Here is a 27,333-nt window from a genome sequence, read left to right as displayed (position 1 = left end):
ATTAAAATCGATTTACAACTTCAAATTTTAGGGGGGTGTTTCCATTAAAAATGGACCACACTGTATAATCGATTTCATATTTATTATCAAAAATGATCAGAAGTGATTGACTATTTTCATAGGATTATTTTTCCAATGATCATCAGAACAATGTGCAAAAGAAAGTCTCCTATTGAAAAAAATTATTCCTTTGTTAGGTTGAAAAATGTCCTTTTGTAGAGATTGGAAATCTTCTATTTTGGGCCATTTATGAGACCCCCAATAAAATTGATGAAATAAATAGAAATCACAGAATGGAAATAACTATTTGTGAGAAACCAATATACATAACTATTTAACCACCAGAGATATATGGAAAAAGGAATCATAAAAATGCTAACTCAACTGAATCTGTGGATTACTCCATAAACCTCACTAATAAATGTGCTATTATTGAAAATGTAGGTCACATTAAATTTTATTGTTGTCAGACATGTCCTTCAATTTTATTGTTATCAGACATGTCCTCTGAAAAATAATGGTAGTTTTTGTGTGAAAATAGTAATTTGACCACTGTTATCAATGTAGGTCAGGTCGTTAATATGTAAGAGAGAATCAGGCCCAAAACTGACCCTTGTAGCACACCACACTCAATTACTAGCTCTTGGGACTTGAACCCCTTCAATGACACAATAGAGCGACGTTCAGATAAGTACGAACTGAACCAGGACAGTACAGCATCTCTAAATCCATAAACTTTGAGTTTATGCAGTAAAACGACTCGTTGTGAATTTTTTTTTTGGACTATCTCCAGTACCCAAAGAAAAAAAAATGTTTCGGTAAACAAAACTCTTCAGAATGGAATGTTACCTAATAGTTACATGAAAATAACTCACTTTATTAAGGAGAGTGTATCTTTATACATGGTGAAGGCAGCTTTTTCGGTAACTCGTTCATGTTCCATAGCATTGCCGGTCAACAAAAAGAACAGTACGGCTTCCAGGTACAACATGATCTGTTTTATGGTGTCAGTCTCTTTATCTGCCAAGCGTTTCAACCTTTTTGCGTCACTCAGGTACTGGTTCTGATCCCTGTAAATATATTGGTTAACAACTGACTAGTTACGATAACGGATAACATCAAATTTACCTTTCTTCATATTCTGATGGTTGGTAGGGGGGCTCAAAGTATGAATGATACTCTCTACCGGAACTTGGCCGGCTGGAAGTGGGAGGAGGATCACTGGGAGGGACTGTTACAGTTTTGTTTGCCTCCCGCTCGTGATTCGTTGGTGGAGCATTGGTTAAATTGAGATTTTCACCGCTATGAGATCTTTGTACATGTTCAGTATCACTTTTTAGCTTTTTGAGTTTTGGAGTATCTTTCTGCTTTTCTTTGCTGTGATGCTCCCTTTTCTTGCTGCTGCTGCTATGATGCTCTCTTTTTTTGCTGCTGTGAGATTTGCTGCTGTGTGATTTGCTGCTGTGAGATAAGCTACTGCTCACAGTTGATCTATGAGATAAGCTACTGCTCACGGTCGATCTGTGAGACAAGCTACTGCTCACAGTTGATAGAGAGGAAATGGAGCTTGAGCTATTTCTCCTTTTCCTCTTTGACTTGTGCTTACGGTCATCTTGGTTCTCAGGTTGGGATTTTGATTTTATATCACTAGAGCTTTTTTCTACTGCCGCTTTGGGTTTGGCGTCACCTCCACTGCTTTTCTCACTTTTCACCTTTACCTTCTGTTTGGTGTCAAGTAAATATGGTCGGGTAGCTTCAATATGTTTTCTAAGAACCGGTATACTTTTCACTTTCAATTTACCCATGTCAAGATTAATCTGAAGTTTAAATTTATCTGAATTGTGATTATTATCGTTAATTTCAGTCTTTATTGGTTTGATTGGTTCGGACCGTTCAATGGGTGACGAAGGCCGCTTCACAGGCGTGGCATGACGACTGCCACGTCCGGAAGATTTCCTTTTAGTGCTCGGTTCATTGTGCTTTTCCGGTGATGTTGGTCTACTTCTAGCAGGTTCTGGACTCTTGCACTCAGTCAACCGCTCCTTGTAATTTTCTGATGATGGAGGACAACTAACAGGTGATCCCGGACAACTCTCCATCCCAGATCTCGTCCTTTTTCTTTCTGAGTGCCCTCCTGGTGCTGGTGGACAAGATTCAGGTGATGCAGAACAAGTAACTAAAGCAGGACTGGTCTTTTTAACTTCTTTTATTGGAACTGGTGCTGAAGTTGCAGTTGGCATAGCCTCGTCTTCCACAGAGGAGCTTCCCCTTTCATAGGTTCCATCCACTATGATGACATTGACACCAGCTTTACCTGCAACAATTAAAAATAAACTCAAATACGATATTCAATATTTGAGACATATAAATCCATCTTCATTTCAATTCATAACTCTACTTTTGAGGAATTGAAATTATTTTCTGGGAGAAGCATATGATGAACCTCATTTCTAGTGATTAACAGTCACCAAACTGAATTCTCTTATCCATATAAATCTGGAAAGATCACCACGATAAAGGGATTTGAAAAGATTTACCACTCTAACAGTACCACAACCTACTGAGTCCTTTGTACATAACCCTAATTCAACTAGCGTCTTGGGGAGATTCTTGAAGTCCAAGAGAACTAGGTATTATCCCTCCAAGGATACCTTTTATAAAAAAACTTGTTATTGGCTTCTTTCAAGTATGTCAAACAACTTTTTTTTCTGGAAAAATCTTATTTGATTGAAACCTTGGTATTTAATTAATTCCTTTGTGATCCAGTACTCAGTTTACTTCTTTTGCATGCTTGATTCCCGCAAAAGGAACACCAGTAGTCTGAACTGAACACAATATGAGTCGGAATGAAGATTGGAGTAGAGATAGAGTTAAAGTAAAGAGTTTGACTTGTAAAAACAAACGAAAATTAGTCTTTGGCAGGTCTGCACATCAAAGGCATAGTTGTGGGCCCTCATAGTTCTACTTGTCATTCTGTAAATCGAGCTGGAGGATGGTGAAATCTCAGAGGAACACTATCCATGAAAGAATGGTTGAAAGAGGAAAAGATTTTCCCTGGTGATGCTCAACATTGTATACACCTTATACAACAAATTTGAAGTTGTTGAGTGAAACAACTTCTGGATGTTTCTACGATGCCACTTTGGTTATTTAATAAAGTATAGATGGCTCTTTGTGATATTTCTGAGCACTAGCCTCCATAGTTTGAAAAGTGAACGGCCCGTTGTCTCCCAAATGAACTCTCTCAGTCGTTTTGAATTCATCAGTATATCCATCAAGGCACATTTGAGTATTGAAAAATGATCTCAACCAATTATAAACCAATTTATAAGTGAACATTTGACCAACCCAAGGAAACTTTCCTTTCATTTCTGACCATTTCACTTGACTTAATGACATGATTTCTAACTGAGATGGACCGACACAAAAGATTATCAATATGATATCTAAATTGAACGAAAATGAAGTAACAATATCGAGAAAGAGGAACAGTAATATGATGGTCGACTTTGAAAACAAAAAGAACAAGTGTGGTGACTCAAAACTTTGTTAGACTACAACAAATTGAAGATCTAATTCCTACTAAGATCTGCAACTGTTCATAATAATTTTTATGAATGTTTTTATTAGTCATTAAAGGAATATAATGGCAAAAGACAGAGTGTGCACTGCCTTGTTTTGTAACAAAGAAGCTGTGCTCTGAAACCCAACCTAAAAATCTAATCTAAATAAAAAATAAGAAGTTATGGTACTATGGGTGTGGAAAGTTTCTTTGATATCATTAATTAACAACCTAATTTTTTTATTATTAAAATTGTAAGACAATTCTGAAAAACACAGTTTTAGATAATTTTACAATGATGACGAGTCATACCTTTTCCTCCTTTGCCTCCTTTCCCGCCGCCCTTTCCACCCCCTTTCCCTCCTTCAGAGTCTCTCTTAGGGGTAAACAGTTTCCGGAGTGTATCACTCTTTTTTTTATCAGCGATACTCTTATTTTCATCCACTTTAATGGCAGAGTCTATCTTGGCGGGAGTTTTCTTCGAAACCATGTTAATATCACTGTCTGAATCACTTAGCCTTTTCAAACATTCCTCGGAAGACGCGCGCGCACTGAACTTCGGTTTAGAGAGGGATTTTTTTGCGTTAGTGTCGCTATCACTGCTTGAATCAGATGACGGAACGAATACTGCTGATTTGGGCTCCGTGTGCTTCTTGGAAGCAGACAGCCTACTTTTTCTTCTCGGAGGAGAAGTCGCCTCCTTGATCTTAGTGGTTTCCGCCACTTTTTTGTCATCTTTGAAATGGCTCTTAACCATTGCTTTATTCTCTTGGCCCCATTCATCATCAGACTCTTTCTTTGACCGTTTGCGGTCATCCTTCAGCTTGTGTGGTTTTTTCTGGGTTTCGTGCTTGGGCGTTTCTTTTTCCGACTCGTGCCTGCCGCTGCTCGTGCTGAACTTCCTTGGCTTCGAGCTCGGCCTATCCGAGTCTGAACTGTTTGTTGAAGCCGCCTTGGATTTGGTGCGCCTTCGCCGTGGTGCTGGTTTCGGGCACTTTTCCGGTACCTCTTCGTCGGAGGTACTCACCGAGCGCGGTCTGTGCTGCTGCTTCGGGGCCGGCCCCTCTTGGCTTTCTTGATGCCAGCGTCCGAAGACTCGCTCAAAGAACATCTGGATTTGTTTAACTTTGGTCGGCCGCGTTTTTTCACTTCCTTCTCCTCCTGCCCGGCAGGAGTTCTGATTTTCTTAGGCCTACCGCGACCGGGTTTGGATATTTTTTCGGGAGTTGCGATCGGTAGCGGAGATTTTGGTTTGACGGTGGGATTCGCGGGACTGGCCGGTTTTGGAGGAGGCCGCTCGGAATCGGAGTCACTATGCGTATCTACAGACTTTGTCCTTGGGCTAGCGCGACTAACCGGCTTTTTATTGCTAGTCCTTTTGTCTTCGTCGTCGCTTTCACTATCACTAACGGGAGGTTTGGTAACTTGGGGTATGGTACGTTTTCGTTTTTTCAAACTAATGTCTCTGCTGTTGTCGTCAGACTCTGACAGGCTAGACAGCAAGGTTATCGATTTAAGAGCTGCCAGCGCTTTAGCCTCAGCCATCAGCTTATCTTCGTCGGAGTCGTCTAGCGAAGTGTTCATAGCGTCGGGACTCGTTTCCACTGCTTGAGTTGAAGGCTTCACGGGAGATGTGGTAGGCTCCACAGTACTCTGGCTATTGGGTATTACGAAAGAGCCTAAATTCCATCGCAGCTTCTGTTCTTCATCTTTGGGAGAGGAGGAAACTGGATCGGGCTGAGAAGGTAACTTGGAAGCTACCGCCGTCGGGTTTTCGTCGCCCGAATCGTCGCTACTGGAATCGCTGTCTGATGCTGATTCCGAGCCGGACTCGCTGGTAGAACTAGCTATCGGAGAAGTTGGCAATGGACCCAAAGGCTCGGGAGGCCTTTCCATTTTGGAAGTGTGAATGGCAGGTGTTGCACCAAGTGGCGACAGCATTCTGAAATAATATTTAAGGATAAGAATGTACATTAAAAATTGGTGAGAACTAAAACCAATACAGCCACTACCCCTACATACCAGAACCAAAACACTCTTATCAAAGCGTATTTCAGCAATCATGTAGGATGCATATTCTCATGACGCCAACTTGGATGAAGAAACTAGCGTCAAGAAAGGTGCTGCAATTCTGATGTGTGCATATCACATTTATAGTTGGGTTACAGAAATTAGAATTTTCCATTACTAATAAAAAATGGACATAAAAGTGAAAGATCAATGATTTTTTTACTATCTTCACTATTTCAAAAAAATATGTATCTGCTGAAAGACGTGACGTCACCAGATATACGAAATGCAGAGCCGGCTAGGAAAATCCGTTAGTTTCAGACGTCTCTGTGGAGGCGTAGTCATCTATCGAAGTTGAGGAGGATAAAAAATTCTCCAAAAATTTTTTCTAGTACATGAGTATACTTATTCATCTAGAAACACACCAAACGATTGGTTTGTAACTGTTATTAAAAATAAAAAAGTAAACAAATCCTTGCAAATTGTTATGCAACGTAAATATGTAAATGAGTCGCCCTTATTTCAAATCAGTAATAAAATTTTAAATGATAATGAAGAGGGTAGAGAAAACTTCATTAATTAAATAAAAATACACTCGAATATATCGCGTCGCTTTTATTTCTCATTGCTGCAAAAATTTGATTACTTCATTGGAGTTCAAAAACGTTTTTAATCAATGAATTTCACTTGTAATGCACTGTTTGGAACATCTGTTATAGTAATGAATATTACTGGAGTTTTATCCGTTATTTTTAAAACATTGACACGTGTTTCGATCACCAAGTGATCATCTTCAAGAGGAAGATTAAGCAGTGAAGATGATCACTAGGTGACTGAAACACGGATAAAACTCCAGTCCACCTGTGTCTGTTTTAAAATTTTCCTCGACTAAACACATTTTCATTCGAACGTTGCTTCAAGTTCAGGCTCTGTACAAAAAATGGCACATATCTCATGACGTCACGCTAGCTTTCGACAAATGCGCAGTTTTAAATCCGCGTATCTTAATAACGGTAAATGCTGTCGATTTGAAACTTTTGCAATTGTAACCTGGATGACAAACACTATTGAAATTGATGAAAATAATGCACCCAACGACCCTAATATGAATAATTTTCGCAACAAGTTGTTTTTCTAAACGTTTTTCATAAAATATTTCTGACAATTCAACTAAAAATAAACATATAATTAATCTTTGTTTCCCACATATATACGTACCTTTCTACTATCAGATTAGATGAAGGTAACGGATCTTTCTGATCATCTTCGCTCTCCTCTGATAGTTTGAGATCATCGTTTAGATCATTCACATCACTGAAAAAAAAAGAATATTATGTAGAAGGTAATATGACTAGTTCGACAGAACTAGAATTCTTGAAATTCTGATGACTAATTCTAATAATTTTTAAAACTTTTGGTAATTTTGTTTTATATGAAATTTTGCAACTCTACTATCTTCCATCATCAATTTGTACAATTTACATAAAAAAATAATATAGGGGAAATATTTTCAGAAAAAAAAAAGTTTCATTGCATAATTGAAAAATGTTGACTCGTCTGGACTCGAAATTATTACGCGCGACCTGTTCAGAACGGACGAGACATAGATTATTACGTCTCCGTTACTTCTATATATCCACATGAATCATTTTTGATGGGTGGGAGTGAGAGCACAGACGTTCACTGCAGTATTTAGTCAGTCAGAAACGGGTAAAATAGTCGGAAAAGTCCAATAAACTGAATCCCGTCACGTAAAAGAAGAAGAATGAAAATGGCACTTCGCCAAATATGCAAAATCCCAACTCGAACGAATAAAACTATTTACTATTATAGCCTTATCGTATATTGACCTGGAAGCAACTCGCTGAATATAATGAAAATTATAAAAAGCGGAAACTTTCTCGGGGATCCAAGAAGAAAAACTACGAAGTGTTCAACTGTGAGGAACCCCAAAATACAAAATCTGTTTGAGATATGTTTTTCCGTCATTCAGCTGTCCCCCCTGAGGGTGATGAGGTCTTACTTTTTAACGTGCGATTCCTAACACGGTTGCTTATTTGAAATCCCCTGGCAAGGACCACCAAGACCATTCAAAATGATACCAAGTCCAAAAAACAGGGCAAGCAAAAACAAACCGGCAGGATTAAAATTTGCTAAAATGCATTGAATTTAGATGCCCATTTAAGACAGCCTCTTTGAGATTTTTCTTTAAAGTTGGAGCAGATAAATTTCGATACTCTTATGGCATATTATTTGGCAGATGAAGTACTGAGCAAGAAAAGGATGCCTCTAAAAATGAACAACGATGGACAGAAATAAAGAATCTATCATTAATTTTCCCCAGTGATCTGTTGTGAATGTCCTCCCTTCGAACTGTTTTTAACATATGACAGTTTGTGCACCTAACCTATCTTCCTCTATATAAATAAATAACAAAACAACTGTTGTTTATGTGGCTTGTGGAGGTGGTATTGAACTATAATTTATATTTTGCCTTAATTGTTGATTTATATAGATAATTTAACTTTTTTAAAGTAGAATATCTAGGTACGTATACATTATTCCAACTTGATATAGGCGCTGTTGCCAATATGTGAATTAGAAACAAATCCCTTTAAAAATTAAAACCCAACATTTGAAACATCAAAATTGAATACTATTCGAAGTGAATTTGAAAAACTAATGAATTATACTCAACTTTATTTTGTTCAAACTTGCATTTCCTATAAAACAAATGCATTGATTTCGCATTTTATTGCAATCTCACACGCCCTCCATATGATGAGAAATGTCCATAAACTATGTCAGCATAGTTGGTATGCTAGGGGAGAAGAGAGGTACAAAACATAGTTTTCGATTCTCTTTGCGACGACACCTAATTGCTTGCAAAATTCAAGCTGCTGGTCAAAAATAACACCAAGACAATTTACTTCAGAGACAGAAAGAATCAATTTACTGTCAATACATACAGGGAACTCATCAAGAAGAAGTTTGGATATGAAGTAAATATTCGGTTTTCAAAAAAAGTTCTGTAAAAACGTCAACGAAGCAAAAGTTGGAACTAGCAATTTGTGGAGGTGTAAGAATAAAAGGCATATGGGAGGAAATAGAAATATTTTTCCATTTTATGCAAACAGATTCAATGAAGGTGTTGTTAATATATTGACATACAAACTTATAAACAAATTTCCGATGTACTAAGAGAAAGTTTGCCTACCAAAGAAGCTTACAAGGGAAAACTGTACTTTACTCATTCACATAAAGTACAATATTTGTCATTTCTCAATTTGATCAGGCTGAGCTGAATAAAAAATCCATACTTCTCACAAATACTCCAGAAATAATTGAATCCAATCCGCTGTAAGTGATATTCCATTTGAAAAGTAATTTATATTTGACGACGTGCCAGTTGGAAAGAATTCAACGTTTATCCGATACAACGAAACTCTCATTTTTCTCATTAGCGAGATTCAAAAAGAACGAAAAAATAAAACAACTTTAACGCGGCTTAACTGAACGAAACATTGATAATGTATTGGAATAGCTGAAATAAGAAGCCAACTAAAACAGTCACGGTCGATTTATTGAGATCGTCTGTTAACAACTGGATAAAGGTTTTTAGAAAATAATCCCCTTTCTATTAAGTATCGTATATTCTGACGAGAGTTGGAACGACATGACGAACAATAGAATGTTCATGCTCTTATGAAAAATAATATTATCCAACGAAAACTAATTTTCCACACACCAGAACACACTCTACACGCATTTTACCAATTAAGTTGGGTTCTTCGATGTAAGTGTGAATGATATTTGATTCAATTCCATTACGTTCTTCAACAAAGTTTTCCAGAACTGAAAATAACAGTTCCACACAACATGGTGAACTTGAAATAATGTTAAAAAAGTACAGAAAAGAAAAGTTGTTGCAAATACAACTAGGGTTATGGCAAAGAAAAAAACTTGAAAGTAGTTGTTGTTTTCTTCCAGTTTGTGTTCCAGTGTGTGTTACTGTGTGTGAAGTTATGAATTTGCGAAATAATGTTGCTTGGCACACCAAAGATGTATTGTTTACTTAAATGGTGAATTTCTACGTGCACCAATCAATGGGGTATGCGAATCATTTTGAATAAAACAATCCGCGTGTTCACTGCAATCATTTACCTTTCATTTCGTGTGCAATTTTATAGTCGCTCCGTACTGATGATCCTTTGAACACCCTTTAATCGATGCCCAACACACACGAGCACGCCACCAAAATTTTAATAAGCGAATTCTGTAGATAACACATGCTACAATCAAGATTCATTCGCCAGACAAAACAGTGGATCGCAGAGGTCATTCGGGAATGTCCTCTGGTTTAATTGATCCGCCATAAATTTCCAAACGGAATCTACCAGTGATCCAGCAGGCATGTGGATGTCGCAGCGAATCTAGAATCTACTAGCTGCAGGAGCACATAGACAGCGTGAGCTATTTTTCCATAAGGATTTATTTCACAGTGGTGTTCACTTTCACGAATTCGGTTGATCAGTTTATCACATCGTGGATGAAAACGAACTAGTGTCGAAAAAAAGCCACCATGGCATACCTATAGTATTCGATTATTGGTAAAGTCTAGGGATAAAGCTTTGACGTTTTTATAAAATAACTTTGTGAGTTTTTCACTTGACAGTTCTACAAAAACGCACCACGTATTTCGCCATACAATGGCTTCTTCAAACTAATGAGTGATTTTTTTTGCTGGTATCTTTTTGGCAACACTATTTTTGACAGATTACGCGTGAATCGTGTCTTGTGTCATTGTCAAACTTGTTCAGTTTGGTCTATAATTTACCCATGAGTCGACTTACGAATGAACAACGCTTGCAAATTATTGAATTTCATTATCAAAATTCATGCTCGGTGAAGAAAGTGCATCGTGCACTTCTTCCAATTTATGGGCAGTTTCGTCGGCCTATTGAGGGAGCTATTCGAAAGCTTGTGACTGAATTTCGAACCCAGTTTACATTATTGGACATTAAACCACCAACACGCATACGTAGAGTGAGGACCGAAGAAAATATTGCGGCTGTATTCGCCAGTGTTCGTGATGACAGTGAAATGTCGATTCGCCGCCGTTCGCAACAATTGGGCCTCTGTTACTCCACTACGTGGAGTAACACGTGGAGTAACACTTGAAAGAATTTGGTCCGCGGAGCCGCGGACAACGTTGACATGAAATCATCTTCAAACATTGAATTATATTGATCGTTATATCGATTCCAATAAAGATTTCATCAATTTTTTGAAATTTTTTGTTGTTTTGAAAATCAAATCCTATACCTCTTAAAAATCAAACAAGTGTGGAAACATAAAAAATATAAAAGTCGCTAATCTAATATACGTAGACCGCGAAATTTGAACATTCACTTACTTTTTTAAACAGACCTTGTATATTTGAGTTCACTCCTTTTGAATTCCTCACCGAGTAGATAATAAATGAAATAATACCATTATGCACATCGCCTGTTTGATATCGAAATCATTTCATAAATCATCGACACATTTCTACATAAATTATTTCTTTTAGCACCCGAACAATGTATCTAACTACCACTAGAGTACAAGTAAAATACTTCACTAAACTCGCCATCGACACCCTAACAACTAAACGGAATAAGATTTTGCAAACGATAGTAATAGTAAATAATGTACAACGATTACAACAGGTGGACAGAGAGCAGATGCGCAAAATAATCGCCTTCGTATCACATTAGTTCTGATGAAGTTTTCAACACGTATAAGAACGGCGATCCTTCTCAGATAAGCTGCTTCCAAAAATAAAAAATGATAGCTTTTTCAAGTGCTAAGGTAATAATCTTGGAAATGCAACGATTCCTTGTCCAATAATTCTTCATTTGGATTATAAATGAGAACCAAAACAAACATTTCCAGTGAATTAATTTGGTAAGATAGTTGAGGGGTTGCCCAGAGTACGAAACTGGGGAGACCGTATTCACTGAGGGGTTTTGAAGTTGGGAAGGAATACAGTTGAACATGGTTAAAAAGGATGACCTCACAAAAAATAATCCAGATGAATATACTTCCTAAACTATTTCTCTTAGGATCAGAGCTCAAATATCAATGCTGGTTATGATAAAATTCAAGATCCTGATGATATCAAGATTGATTGTTCGATGAAAAATGCAGTGTATTTTTTGGCAACTTCCACTGCTTTTGAAATATTTTTTCAGAATGGACTCGAGAATTCAATGGGCATGATATCATCTCTCAAAAACCAACAGAAAGGAAACCCTTTCTGAAACAATCATCTAAAGCTTAACCTCATTTGTTTATGCAGCCATTACATTACTTTTTTGTACTGTTCCTATTTCACAATGCTTTGTTCATATTTCATATGATATCAGAATTAAGATCAGCAGTTCTCTCTCAGAAACATATCGTTTTGTTGCAGTATTTTTATCTGTTGCAATGCATATTTGAATTTCAAATTAACTTAGTATTTATTGTATTTTCAATGAAAATATCACATCTATCTCCCTAGTTTCCATGAATGTATGAAATTTCACATATTCTTGGTTTTATATCACCCAATTATTTGAATTGTGTGTGCCACTGTCGTTGGAGGGGAAGTCACTTCACTTCAACACAATCTGTTGGTTTGCTGAGTCCATAATTTTTCGTATGTCCATGGCTAGTTCTACATCAACATAATTTCTTTTCAAGTTAATAATGTCGTATTGAAATTCGACAATCCCGTGATTTTGGATGAGTTGAGCCAGTTGTGATCCACAAACTTTATTACCTTCAGTCTTGAGTTATCAGTATATCTTTTTAACCAACATATATACTCCATTAAGATTGGAGTATTTGTAGCAAAAATTGATAGTAAAAATAGTAAAATCATTTTCAACTGCTCAAACCAATGAAATCTATTCACGACTAACCAAACGATCTAACTAGCAGATAACATTTCATTAATAATTCTTCGGTAAACATCGCATGTTTGATAATCGTGGGTGGCCGCCATAACGACCGTTCTCCGAAGCACAGAGAGCCGTCGGAAGAAAAGAAGAAGACGAATGTTCGAGAAGCCGTAAAAATACGGCTTCGATACTATCGTGCCGTACCGTTGTTTCACTCCTAATTTCAAGGGAACAACTTAATCGATGACTTGAATGAGTTCTAGTGGACGGAGAGAGATGATGAAGCGATAGAAAAAGGTGAAAGTAATCCGGAGTCGTTCGGGAGGCGGTGGAAGAGAATGGTCGACACTGATGTGGGCTTTTTATGTTATGATCCGAACGGGATAATTCGACCACGCGGATTCAGATTCGTATTGGATTACTGATGATGAAGTTATTAGGCACAACAGAATAATTTGGTTTCTCTGACGGAGAAGAATTTGAATTATTGTATATTCAGATTAGTACTTAGAGGAACGGTTTGGTTGATGGTTGCTTGGATTTTTCCCGAATAGAAAAAATTTAAATACTGACACAAAAGTGATCGTGTCTCAAAATTTTGAAACTGTCTGTTTATATTTTCTTTTTTGCCGTTTGTTAAAAACCGCCTTTATGAAGCTTGACAGTGTATTTTCTCAAAAAAAATATTATAAATCGACCATAGTTTCAAGAGCTACAGTCAATCATACTTTGAAGAGGTCCACAAAGAATCTCAATCGTATTTTGATGTTATTAAGCATAGAAAAACAAAGTTTAACAACGAAGTGCTAGGTGGCTGAAGTTGAACGTCTATTGAGAACACTCTGAACGCCAGTTTCAATAAGCCCGAACATAAAGATAAAAAATTGCGATATTAAGTTGTCCAACAACTAGTCGTAAAATTATGGTAAAAACGATAAACTTTCTGAAAATTTACTTCATCGAAACACACCAACATCTGTGGCTCGATATTAATTACAGAAAACCGCCTTGCTTTTTATGTATATGCAAAAATTTAGGGTCGAAAGAAGGGTTGACTTGACCCTCAATCAACCTAATCGTCTCTTCATTGATAAATCCTCCATAATATATATACATTTTAAAAGAGTAGATTATTACAGTACATCGACCAATGTATCTAGTGCATCTAGTGTATCCAGAGCATCAGTTATTGCTGGTTTATCCTTGTTGGCATGAGCCTTAACATGACCCCCCACAAGAAATAATCCAGAGGCGTTAAATCACACGATCTAGGCGGCCAATTGACGGGCCCCAAATGTGAGATAAACTATTCACCGAAGGCGGTTCTTAAGTTGGCCATTGTTTCGCGTGTCGTGTGGCTCGCCATTCACAGTAACGTTCCGGCCATTGTCGTCTTTGAAGAAGTACGGCCCGATGATGTCACCGACCCATAATCCACACCAAACAGTGACTTTTTCGGGATGCATCGGTAGCTCTTGCAATGCTTGTGGCTGGTCTTCACTCCAGATGCGGCAATTTTGCTTGTTAACGTATCCATTCAACCAGAAATGAGCCTCGTCGCTGAACACAATTTTTCGATAAAAATGTGGATCTTCCTCCAACTTTGCTAGCGCCCATTCACCAAATGTTGTGGGAGGTCGTGTGGTTTCAATTCTTGCACTAGCCGTATCTTATAAGGTTTCACACCCAAATCCTTTTGCAAAATTTTCCACGTAGTGGACTAACAGAAGCCCAATTGCTGCGAACGGCGGCGAATCGACATTTCACGGTCATCACGAACACTGGCGAATACAGCCGCAATATTTTATTCATTCCTCACTCTACGTTTGCGTGTTGGTGGTTTAATGTCCAATAATGTAAACTGGGTTCAAAATTTAGTCACAAGCTTCCGAATAGCTTCCTTGGTAGGCCGACGAAACTGCTCATAAATTGGAAGAAGTGCACAATGCACTTTCTTCATCGAACATGGATTTTGATAATAAAATTCAATAATTTACAAGCTTTGTTCATTCGTAAGTCGATTATAGATCAAACTGAACAAGTTTGACAATGACACAAGACATGATTCACGCGTGATCTGTCAAAAACAGTGTTGCCAAAAAGATACCAGCAAAAAATCACCCATTATTATCGAATAATTTCGTCAGCATGAAAATTATGAACTCTGGATTCGATAATGTCAACGAAGACCGTTTTTGCCTGGTCCTGATTTTCGAAGACTCTACCGGTGAAAAAGTTATTGGTATTTAGTAGTCGGTTAACGAGAGGTCTGGGTAGTAAAGTGGGTGAGGCAAAGCTACGACGCTCAACTCGTTTAATTTTAACACGGTGATTTGTGAAACGTGCGGACGGGCATTGTTGTGGAGCAGAATCGAGTCGCTGTGTGGACCAGTGCAGGCTGCTGCCGCCGGAATTTTCGTTACATTTCGTGATTTTCTCACAATAGGACTCTGCTGTGATAGTTTCACCTGGTTGCAGAAAGTAATAGTGAATCACAACAGCCGCTAAACACAATGCTGTAACCATGGTCTTTTTTTGGTGGGTTTTCCCTTTGGTAAGTTCCTGGGTAGCTCATCGGTGTCTAACCATTATCCCGAATGTCTTTTCATCATACGTCACGATCCGATCCAAGAAAGGATCGTTTTGGTTTTGCAAAAGCAAAGGATAACGATCTGTCGATCGTTCAAACTGTGGGGCACCTACTTTCCGAGCTTTTCAACCTCTCCAACCATCAAAAACCGCATGGGAGCTGACGCCCAGTTGTTCCGCCATCTCACGCAACGTTCGTGATGGGTTAGTCTCCACCAGGATTCTCAAAAGCCCGTCCTGGATTACTGTGGGTCAACCACTTCGGAGCTCAGCTTCAAGGCTAAAATCTCCGGTGTTGTAAAGTCCGAAGATGCTATTGCATAGCATTTAATACGTTATATTGTTTCTGGGAGAAGACGGAACTAATTCACTAATCACCTTCGATAATGTAGTCTCCTGTGTGCTGTTGTGAGCTTCTAACATCAGAATTATAATCGAGCTGTATGTCGTTCTCTGAGAATCAACATATATGAAGGGGTTAGGCTTTCGTTCGAAATCTTATGTTCGTTGTTCGTGTAGAATCTAAAGAACTTCCACACCTTGGTCTGATCCTTTCGTCTAGGTCAGTTTTCTACTCGATATTCTTTGATTCGGTTTTCATTTCAATCCTAGAATGGTACGCCCAAGAAAATTCACTTGCTTTTAGAATATCGACTACTTGTACTTGCTGATTCAGCAGGATATTTCTAATCGTTATTAATACCTTTTCAATGTTATCCACATTCACATTGGCTTGATCAATCCATCTCGTCAGTGTTCCTCAGCTTCTATTTCGCTCGCAGTCATGACGTTCCTTGAATTATTTCCAGAACTAGATGTTTTCTATACATATTTCCATTTTCGAACTGTTCTCTACATATATCCCGGAGAATATATCTGTCGAACAAGCCTCCATATATTCCCACTCGATATCACATCAGGCTGATAATTTTCTCACTAGCACCAGACTCTAGTTTACTCTGAATTTGCCTCATTAAAATGGAACATGGAGGTTAACGTTGAAATAGTTTGTTTGGTTAGGGACAGCCAGTCATTTACTGGAGCAACGTTGCCTGTATATCAGAAACGAATTCGTCGTTTCCCTCAAACACGAAAACTCCATTTCGAAACCGCACAAAAGAAATTCGTCGTCCCCGTTTATACCGCGAACCCCGTCAAAACCATTTCAAACATTCGATTCCTCTCAAACACTCGACATTAACGTAACAAAAATGTATAAATACAGCTCTGAAAGTTAAACACGACTTAAAATCTGAAAGCTAAGGATCATCCTGGAAACTCTATAAATACTTCTGTCACAAGCGCGTCTTTTAATAAGAGCCACAACAGTGAGTCGGAGATTCAACAACAAATCGGGCCGGTTCACGTTGATAGACAGCAAGACATACTTACGTTGACGGCCGAGTAGCCGGCTGCTGACGTCCTCGCTCTGAAACAAAACAATAATCGTTAGAAAAACCTACACACACTCTGCGGGCGACGTTGCCGCGTCACGACATTGAACGAACGTTAACGGAAATGTGCGACACGAGTGGTAGGGTGGATAATTCGCGGGAAAGGATTTACGTGCTTGTTTGCACGTTGAAATTGACATTAACGTTGCTTACGGCTCTTTATTTTTTATACATCAATCATGGATAAATGAAAAAGTGTAGAGCCAAAAACAGTTTTAAACTACATCAGACAAGTATGTTTCAATCGAGGAAAAAATTCTGACACTAATTTCTGCTTTTGAAGTAGAGCTGTTGAAAGAAATAGGATTCCAAACATTCAAAGGTTTTACACGCTCAATTTAACACTGTTGATAAAACTGCTTAGAACAGTGAGTTCTGTCGATATTTACTTATAATAATATCCTGGTAAGACAAAGATTTGTCGCTTATTCCTGATTGTGGATTCGTTTTCAAAGTTCTATTCTATTCAAATCTGGTCGGTTCCGATTTCTTTATGCTCTTTTTATGTTCGTGCCTTGGAGCTGTTTCTTCAAGAGAAACAGAGAATTCAGTGGTTTCTTGACGTGAAAAGAGCGAATCCTTTATTGAGTAACAACAACGATTACGTAATGATAAGCTCCTTGCTAGTCTGGCAAGAATATAGTTATGAACGAAGATTGAATGGGAAACCAACTTTTTATTTGGTATATTCCCTTCGTAATGCATGATTTAACTTTTGATGTTCACAACGATAACATTTCTTTTAGTATTCCCATGATTCATATTTAGTGAATTATGAATCCGTGAAGAATATCACTTAATTAATCTAATGTCATTACTTCAAAAATCAATTATGCAACAAGTGCTCAAACATCGAACAAAGTAATGCGAATACATTCATAGTAGGCCCTCCCCGTGTACTAAAGCGTAATAGGGTCTGGGGTCGGAAGTTACGATCCATCATAAGGGATCAAACGGTTTTGACGCTACTGTAAAAACCACGTGATTTAATTTAACTTTTAATTTGGCCTACAGTGGCCCAAGTGTAAAGAAACCAACTTAATTAGTATTCAGTAGAAATTTTCGGTTGAAAAAGGAACTTTCAATTTTAATCAAAGGCACATCTTTCAAAATAATTTCGAAACTGAGTTGTATTCAATTAACTGTATTGAATTTTCTATCTGTTTTTATAGACAACTGTCTGTAAAATGAAAATTCTTATATTATTGTTGGGAATTAGCCCCTGAAAAAATAATGCCGGCCGCCGCTGGCCTTTGTCAATCAACTATGACTGTGCGCTCAATTCTACTTGTCGTTTGTTGTAGGTGTCGTGTCGCTTCGAGAATATTCCTATCGGCTTCCGAAGACTTCCATTGGGATATATAAGCACTACCAACAGGCAGATGGGGCTAATCTAGTTGAAAGTGCGGTACGTAACATTGTCAACTTATTCTCTTCACAAAATAATTTCTTTATACATTATTTCAGAATTCAAACAGTGTATATTTCATCGTTCACCGAATGATTATATATTTTTATACATTTTACAGTCGAATTTTAAAAGGGATATAATAAAAATATTTTTGGATATCTCGCTAGACAAGAAGGCAAGACATTTTAAGTATTTTTTTGTACTGATTGTACAAAAGCGATTTGAATTTTTCGAGTCAAAGACTCGAAAGGCCATGAACGGCAAAACAATCAAATACCTCTGATTACTTAATCAGTACAATTGCTTCGTTATCTTGAGCATTTAATAAAATGTGTACCATCATTTCAAACAAATAACTAACCACTCAATGCTTGTTCGATTGAATCAATTCCACGTTGAACATCACTCAAGTATTGATTGATCCAAAGGCAACGGAGCCCGCAAGAGAATTCGTTCATTTACTCCACGAGAGTGAAGTTTCGTCGAACGGAGGTGGCTATCGAGTTGCACCGGCGGAGGACCACCTGTTAGATGCAACACCTGCGGGCCAGGTGATTTAGCGAGACAAAAGTAATTCTCCCAACGGAAAAGTCGCGTTTATATCCTCAAGAAACGGCCGTCGCCAAAGCTCTACGAAAACACAACACAATACAAATAATGAACCTTTCACGAACGACACAATACTTCCTTCATTCGATTCTATTCGAGGAGGAACTATACTCGTTATATTACAGTAAATGTGACAGAAAATTGAGGCGATGACAGAAGGTATTTTGAACAAATTCAGAGCTGAAGTTCCATTCATATCCCTGATAATAAAAGCCTGAATTATGAACACCTACAAAGTTGAAACCAATAATTCGATAAATCAACAACAAACATGATTTCAACTGTTGATACATCAATAAGAGTACTTGAACTACGCCACTGAAGATGACTGTTGCAGTTGAAACGTTTGGAGATTGTAACAAAAGAAGACCACTAATAGTTGTAACAGTAGATTAGATTGATAGTGGAACTGGCATATAGCGTTTCACTGTGACCTCTACAGATATATTGTGATGCTTCTTGGTTATTAAAGCTCTTTATCTAGCGTAATCTATTTGATGAGACTCCAAAGCCTCGATATTGACTTCTTCATAAACCGTATATAGCCTCTGGTTTCTCATTATCGCATCTCCCATGCCTTAGACTTGCTAGTTCTTCGGATTTAAATAGCAAGTTTAGTGCGGTTTCTTCTTCTTCCTGGCATAACCTGCATGGGCCATAATGCTCATATATGCTTTAAGCCAACAAACACCCGTTAGAAGACCTTCAACTACCCTTACAACCCTGCGGTTTTGGTTTAGCAAGTCTGCAATATTTCTGGAAGCCCAGCCCAAAGAAGGGTTCTGGACCTATCGTAGCCTTGTGTCCTTCGTGTCCGAGTATTCGGGAGCTTAGCTCATTGAGCACGCCAAGACAGCTCCCTAGAAGCCGAAAAAAGGCTTGGTAGGAGCTGAGCACCTCAATTGCCGCCTGGCTGTCGGAGAAGAAGGCGATGGTTTTGGTTTCTTGAGCAATTCTCCTACGCAGTGTTTCATAGCGACAACTTCTACCTGAAACACTGTTGCGTTCTGTCCGAGGCTGAGTGCGAATCCCGTCTTTCCTCTGCTTCCTCATATGGCGGCTCCTACTCCTTCTTTGGGATTTAAGCCGACGCATACCAAGTTTCCTCGGCTTCACCCAGTTGGCCGTTTTTCCAGTCCTCTCTGCCTGGTGTGATAGTTTTGAAGGTTACATAGAAATTATACTGCGATACTGTATTGTCCACTGGCATTTCCAGTACTGGATCAGCTCAGTTCGTTGTGAAGTTTAAGGATTTCCTTCCTGTCCGACTGATGGCTGATCGGAGTTGGCCTCTGCATCAGCATTTGTGTCACCATTCGCGGTTTTCTTTGTACATAAATATGTAGTGGTGCATCTCAAGAGCTGCACTGCCGTGACACTCAGGCATGTTACTTGGTAGCCTTGTTCTTGTCCACCATTCTATGGCCTCATATGTTATCATGGATATTTTTACTTTTGTATATAGCCATAGTGTTTTTTTTGCCTTTCTGGGAGACATTTGAGTTGTCTATTTCTTCCAAGTGTCAGGAATACAATGCGGCCTCAAGGGCTTGTAGCGTCTACCCCATAATTTTCATAACACCCATTATAACAACATGGTTCTCTATACTAGTTTCTACAGGTCACTATCTGAATGTTTGTCAAATTCTTATGAATATGATTTGGGTTGTTCATAAATCGTTTGTCTCCTGTGATGTCCCATATTCGCCCATGTCTTCCCAGTAATTATGTTTTTTAGGGCCTCTTCCCAATCTAATTCCTTACCATCCACAGCTGGTTCAGGACCTATATAGAGTTCAGTTCAGGGTCCGTGCTTGGACCATTCTTTCGCTTTCTGCGATGCCTAAGTGTCCTAGTAATCACTATATAGTCAACCTATTCCCACCCGCAGGTTTCCTCAGTTTTTCACGGTATTCCCATACAAGTTTTGAAGCCACTTTTGGGCTCATCAGTAAAGCCTGGCGAGGGCATGGTTAGAATTAGCGAAAATCATAAGTTTTATAACAAATTTTACTCAAAACTTGTGGCAAAATTGTATATAAATCTACAAGAAGATGTTTCTGGATTATATGACTAAAAAGTTTTCTATCAACTAACAAAACGCAACAGAACAAAGGAAACAAACTAGCAATCCGAATACCTACCGCTATCACTTTCAATTGTATTCAGAACTCATCATATCTCATATAGAAATATCTGTTGCAACACATTTAAAAGGAGAAACGTCATATCAGATCAACCTAGATAACTTCACTGGAGAATCCAAATATCCCCGATCTCCGCGACCATTCACGAGTAATGTGAAAGCCTAGTAATGTCATCGACATGATATAACATTATTATTCGTGAAATTCTCGGGAGTCTTCGTATCCACCGTTCGCGATGTGCAAAATATTTATTCATAAATAACGATAGAAATTTACTTTCTCTTCTAAATTATCGAGCGACGCGACGTTGTCGTTTTTCTAAAAAAAACATCGCCGGCGATTGCGAAGTCGCACATCTTCTATCGTAAACGAAAACTATCTACTACGTTTCCCGATTTCCGACACGCCAAAGTAGTACCGTAACGTATGAACTAACCGAAATAATTGGCCTAGCAGCGTTTAGATACGCCGCGCCGTTGGCCTCAATGGCGTTTAAATCGCATCGAACAAATATTTACAAACACAAACATGATGGATATGCGTCTCGAAATTAAAGATAGGCCGTGAACGGTAGTTCATCGAATGTTCTGTCATACAACTGTCACAATATTTATCGTGAATCGAGAGGTATCAACACGAAAAAGAGAATACACCGCGACACTAACGCGTTTCGAAGAGAGAAAATAACTGGGTACTTCAACGTTCGATATGGAAAATTTCGTTAGAATATCGCCTCGACCTTTGGCTTCCCTGCGAACGAGTATGGCAAACGTTTACATCTACACAAAACAAATTTATTATCTTTACTGATAGATAGTGAACCTTCTAGGAGTTATTTTTTTCAATGAAACATTTTTGAAGTCCTCCAGATTTGTGAAAAAAAATGATATAGAGTAGAAACAAAAGAAACTTCCATTCACGCCGGTGGCCAGGCCGGTGCAGATAACCACGTAAGAGAGGCAGTGTGATTAAAGAACAACATCCACCTAGGTGGTAAAAAAATCTCCCGGGTAGGAGACAACAAAAAATGTGAATGTGATTTATGTGAAGGGGGGAAAATCTGGAAAAATCAATGAGCAAAGAACATGGGTGGGTAGCATTGCCAAAAACAAGCTACGCCCCCACGACAAAACTCCTGTATTTCGTCACAGGAGCAGAATGGGCAAATGCGTCGGATTACAAAGCAACGATCAACCAGAATAGAAACAACAAAGAATTGAACAATCATATATGGTTGAGTGATTTTGATGAATTTACCTGTTTGAATCGTTTAATTGCCTCCAGAAATGATTTCGGGAATGATGAATAAAGAATAATTTAACAAAAACTGAAGAATGCTTTACCTGGGCATTTATTTTCTATGGTATGTGAATTGTATTCAACTTGTGGAATGTGGAAAAATAAGTAGAACGACCAAATTAGTGATTGACGTTTATTTCTTTATCATTTGACAACCTTTCACCAAACTTGTCATTCTTCACAACCGTATAAGTACTAGTTTAAGTACTTTAGGTATATTCTTTCTAATAATACGTTTGTTGGATATCAGAAGTATGAATACTTTAAACATTTACCGTTTTGTAATGCGACTTCAGTTTAAATAATTTCAATTGAAATAATAATAATATTAATATATTATACCGAAGTGTTTTCAATACCTGAACTTGTTTACAGTTTTCATTAGATTTCTCGCGAACTGTTGATAGCAAAGGTCAAGTATGGGGTGTTTTCGAAAAGGTGAACGACCTTCAAGATGGGGTATCACTCAACGTTCAATTGAACTTCAGTTGGAAAGTAGCCTATAAAATGGCCCCAATTGAAAATAAGTTTGACGTATTTTTGCATACTTTTAGATATTTCTATAGGGGCCGGAATTGACACACTGTATAGTCATCACGTACAGAGAAAATCACTTGTACGAAATTTAGGTACAACAATTGATGTAATTAAGTCTTTTGACAGCACGCTTAAAGACCACAATACTTTTTAAGGTTAAAACAATGGCAATGATAGACACTATTAGATATTTTCAATGCCTTGAAAATAAAAAAATGTCCTCGATATGTCATCCAATAAATATTCCCAACATCGGAAGAGACAGAATATCCGTTCGTCAAACGGTTATTCTTTCATTTATTTGAATATTCATAGCTAGGGAGTAGGAAAACTGAACGTTCATTTAAAATTCACTACGCGCTATCTATGAAACGGCAAACTTCACTCTTCACACCTACGTGGTACTTATCATAATTGTATCATTAATATAACGTCTAGACTCGAGCGATTCCATTTTATTTTCCTCCGGCATCTGCAAATCATTTTTGTTTTTCGAAAATAACCGACAAAACTATTTTCTATTACTTAGACGTCATCACGTCATAAATCGTCGGACCGAAAAATGTATTTGAGTATAAACGTCATCTTCGATGGGTTTATTTTTATGACTCTATTGTAACGAATTCACAGTTGAAGGTATACCCGAAATAACGGAGAGATTATACGTCCATCCACCTTCAGTATCCTTTTGTTGTTTGTTAGTGATGCCAATTCCAAATGAGAGTAAGAACTATATTATACATGCTATATTATATGACAGACTGCTGCACACGGAATTCCCACCCTAAAGAACAGACGACATAATGTCGGTGAAACATTATAAATTGCACATTATAAATGTAAGACTGTAATAAAGTGCTCAAATAATATTTTGTGATTTTGTTATGATTTGCCACAACTGGTATGGGAGGATTTATAATCCTCGCAAACAGGTCGCAAACAAAATATTTTACAAGCTGTTGAGTCGTTTTATCATCTGCAGTGGTGTTCGTATGGGTAATTAATCAAAAATATTCAATTCAGACAGCAAGTATTATATAATTTACTAATGAGAACACTGACTTAACTAGGTAAGTTGTGCAAGTATTGTGATACATTGAAAAGTGCTTTTCATAGTAACTATTAAACATTTTAATCCAAATTCAAAACTGAAAAATATTTTGGGTGTTTAATTAAAAAAACCTATTGATTATTTATTAATGCTAGTGCACCATATGTTTAAAATAGATGGCGCTAGGATCATCAATGAAAAACTGTAGATTGTGAGGCCTAAACTGAAAATTGAAAATATTAAAAAGAAAACTGTACATCTACAGTTGAAACTATAGGGTTGGCTACAGCGGTTGTTGTACATTTCCGACCTTTCAATTTCGAAAATCAAGTTACTCATTTCATCGAACAACTTTTTAACTACATAGTCTACGAAAACCGATTATACCCACAAACTTCGTCGAAATAGAGATTTCGTTGTGCACACACACATTGCCTCTCGTTTCTTTCTCACTGCTCGGCAATATCCAACCACTCTAAATTGCTTTTACAAGGGGGTGGCCTTCATTCATGTCTGGCATTCTGATAAAAGGGATTTTGTTCGGCTTGGAAAAACCATTTTACCTGTCAGGATAATTCTGCGGGCAGCTTTTTTATGCAATGGAATGTAAATATGTATTCCGAATCTCGACTGGTTTGATCTACTTTCGTTTTAAAAATAACGGAAAAGAGACTCAAAAAGAATTGTTTGATTTGTAAGAGGGTTTTTCTTTTTAGGTAAAATTTATTTGATTTTGTTATGACAAACGGACATTGTGAAAAATAAAGGAGTCGAGAATATTTTAGCATACAAATTTGAAAATACACTGATGACCAAAACAATTCGAAAATTCAAAATTGGACAAATTGAAAGACGCATGATTTTCAAAGTGATAGTTTGATTACAAAGTTTTTGTTGTGTTATCGAACTTTTTAGCCATTACAACACATAGTGTCTTTGATTTATTTCAAGATCCATTTTACACTTTGATTTTTGGCTCAATTTATTTAGATATTTTAAGAAACGGCGGCCCTCATAAATTTTAAAACAAATCCATTGAAAGATCTATTCTGTCAAAGGAGTTAATGTCAATATAGACACATCGGAAAAGTCTAGGGATATTTTTATAACATACTAAATATCATAAAAATAAATGCATGAGGTCGTTTAATTTCGATTAAATTGGTACACTCGACCACCCTGTAGATTTCTATGGGTTGAACAAAGCCTGCAAAAACGGTAACTAATCTTCTTTTATCAAGTTTTTTACAAACTGTAGGTTTTCGGCTAAAATGAATAATCTGAAAGTGTCGAGTTTGTACATTCTATGCAGTTCTTGCTCAGCAATTGAACTGGAAATATTGTGCTTTAACATGGAACGCCATCACTTACCATTGGCTGAGATGAATAGAGCTGTAGGGCTTCTTCAAGGTGGCATGCGACAAAATGATGTAGCTCTTCGTTTGGGGGTCTCCCAAAGTGTTATCAGTCGATTGTGGCGGCGTTTCCGTGAAACTGGCAGTCCAGCCGAACAACATCCAGGACGAGGACGCGCTACAACTGCAATTCAAGACCGATTTTTGGTCTTAACCGCAAGAAGACAACCGACAATCACAGCACCTGAGTTGGTTTACGTGTTGCAGCAGACGCAACAGGTAACCATTGGTCGTGATACTGTCAGAAATCGACTGCATGAAGCAGATCTCCACAACAGAAGGCCACTTAGATGCCCACCTTTGTCGAGAGGCAATCGCGGTAGAAGATTAGAGTGGTGTCAAGAACATCAAAACTGGGATGCAAATGATTGGGCCACAGTTTTGTTTACAGACGAATCCAGATTTGGATTTCATCCAGATTCTCGTCGAGTAAGTCTGTGGAGACGACCTGGAAATAATGAACGTTTGAGACACGTTCAGGAAGTCCACACATACAGAGGTGGTACAGTAATGCTATGGGGCGGAATCATGATCGGCGGCAGAACCGATCTCGTTTTTCCAAATCGCTCCCTCACAGCTCGACAGTACCTCGGCACCATTCTTCTACCTATCGTCCGTCCGTTTGCTGGTGCTGTTGGTGAAAACTTCCACCTAATGCACGATAATGCCCGTCCACATGTCGCGCGTCTAGTGACTGACTGGCTCACCAACGAAGGAGTTGATGTATTGCCATGGCCAGCACAATCACCGGACCTGAATCCCATCGAGCATGTGTGTGACATGCTTAAACGAAGAATTTCTCCGCATATGGGGAACATTCACACAACGTTTCAACTGAGAGAGCTTTTAATCGCTGAATAGGCAAATGTACCTCAACAAGACATTGACAATCTCATTTTGTCGATGCACGATAGATGTAGGGCCGTAATAAACCAGCGTGGAGGCCATACTTTGTACTGATTACAATTTTTTTGTATTATGATTTTTTTCGGGGTACCAAAGAAGAGCCATATTTTTTTTAAGTTTTGCTTATATGCGCACTCAGTATTTTTGACCATTCAATAAATTTTGTTGTAAGTTACATTCGTTTAATAATCACCCGTCAACTTTTTTTCCCTAAAGCGATCTAAAAAAAATTGCCATTTTTAAAAATATCCCTAGACTTTTCCGATGTGTGTACATCTGCATATCCTGGAAGAGACTATCTATATTAATTTGCGACTGAAGAATCTGTGGATATAATCTCTATACAGGGTGTAACTGAATAAGTGTTACACCCTGTATTTATTAACTTATTGATAACGTGTAAGGATGCGACGTAACGGCAATTCGGCATAGGGAGAATTTGACGTAGCGGGATGTTTCTTATTCAATGGTTGACAATGACTTAAATAGCTAAAGTAGATTTGACTCGACCTCGATCAGGTTTCACAGACATCTTTCCACATGTCCATAAAAAATAAATTGAAGTGAAGTGAAAACGAAATAGTTTGGGAGCTTTCATTAAGCGCTTTCTAGCTTCAAATTAAGTATTTTTCATTCGTTTGAAAGACCTATTGATGATATTATGTGTGGAATATAATATGGTTGAAATATACACCACGGCTCCTCTGCGGAAGGACTGCTATGTGCTAAGAAAATTTCACAAAAAAAAAGTCTAATGGAGTCAAATCGCACGATCTCGGTGGCCAGTTCACATCTTCTCACGTGAGATGACCATGCTCTGAAATCGCTCGTGCAGAACATCCAATCTAGCACGAGTTGTGTGGCACGTAGCATCGTCCTGTTGAAACCACATGTCGTTGGTGTCCGGATCATCCAATTCAGCCCAAAAGAAGTTGGTAATCATTGACCTATAGTGCTCGCCGTCAGTGATGTCCTGGCCAACGTCGTTCTCGAAGAAATATGGACCGATAACGTCGCTAGCCCAAAATCTACAATAAACAGTGACTTTTTCGGGATGCATGGACGCTTGTGGATCTCATATGTATTGGTGTCTTCTCAAATTTGACAGTTTTTTCACCTTCCCGTATTCATCCGGAAGTGAGCCTCATCGCTGAAGATGATTTTCCTTGGAAATTAGGGTCAGCTACCAACTGCTCCAGATCCCATTTAGCGAACACAAATCGTTGCCTATGGTCGTTTTCCTTCAGTTGTTGGGTCAGTTGAATTTTGTACGGGTGCAGGCCCAAGTCACAATAAAAATTCCCCAAGTTGTGGTCTACAAAAGGCCGAGTTATTGTGAGCGACGCGAAAGTATAGATATAAAGCCCAAAACATTTGTAGAAAATTAAATCTCTACGAACGCAATTTACTGCAT

At 38.1% G+C, this 27,333-nt stretch overlaps 1 protein-coding gene across 1 annotated transcript in view; it reads right to left on the bottom strand.

The window, feature by feature from the left end:
- Positions 1 to 27,333, bottom strand: part of lilli (AF4/FMR2 family member lilliputian) — a 284,128-nt gene that overhangs the window by 11,285 nt on the left and 245,510 nt on the right. Inside the window, 6 exon segments of the mRNA XM_074183239.1 lie at positions 876 to 1,070; positions 1,129 to 2,314; positions 3,875 to 4,604; positions 4,607 to 5,504; positions 6,791 to 6,886; positions 16,483 to 16,519. Coding sequence (XP_074039340.1) covers positions 876 to 1,070; positions 1,129 to 2,314; positions 3,875 to 4,604; positions 4,607 to 5,504; positions 6,791 to 6,886; positions 16,483 to 16,519 — 3,142 coding nt within the window.

Source organism: Leptinotarsa decemlineata, unplaced genomic scaffold (genome assembly GCF_025532065.1).
Source record: "Leptinotarsa decemlineata unplaced genomic scaffold, Ldec_3_MD MMD2_tig00026336_RagTag_RagTag, whole genome shotgun sequence".
Classification (NCBI taxonomy): domain Eukaryota; kingdom Metazoa; phylum Arthropoda; class Insecta; order Coleoptera; family Chrysomelidae; genus Leptinotarsa; species Leptinotarsa decemlineata.
The sequence above is the reverse complement of the archived record's forward strand: the minus strand, read 5'-3'. Positions and strand labels throughout refer to the sequence as shown.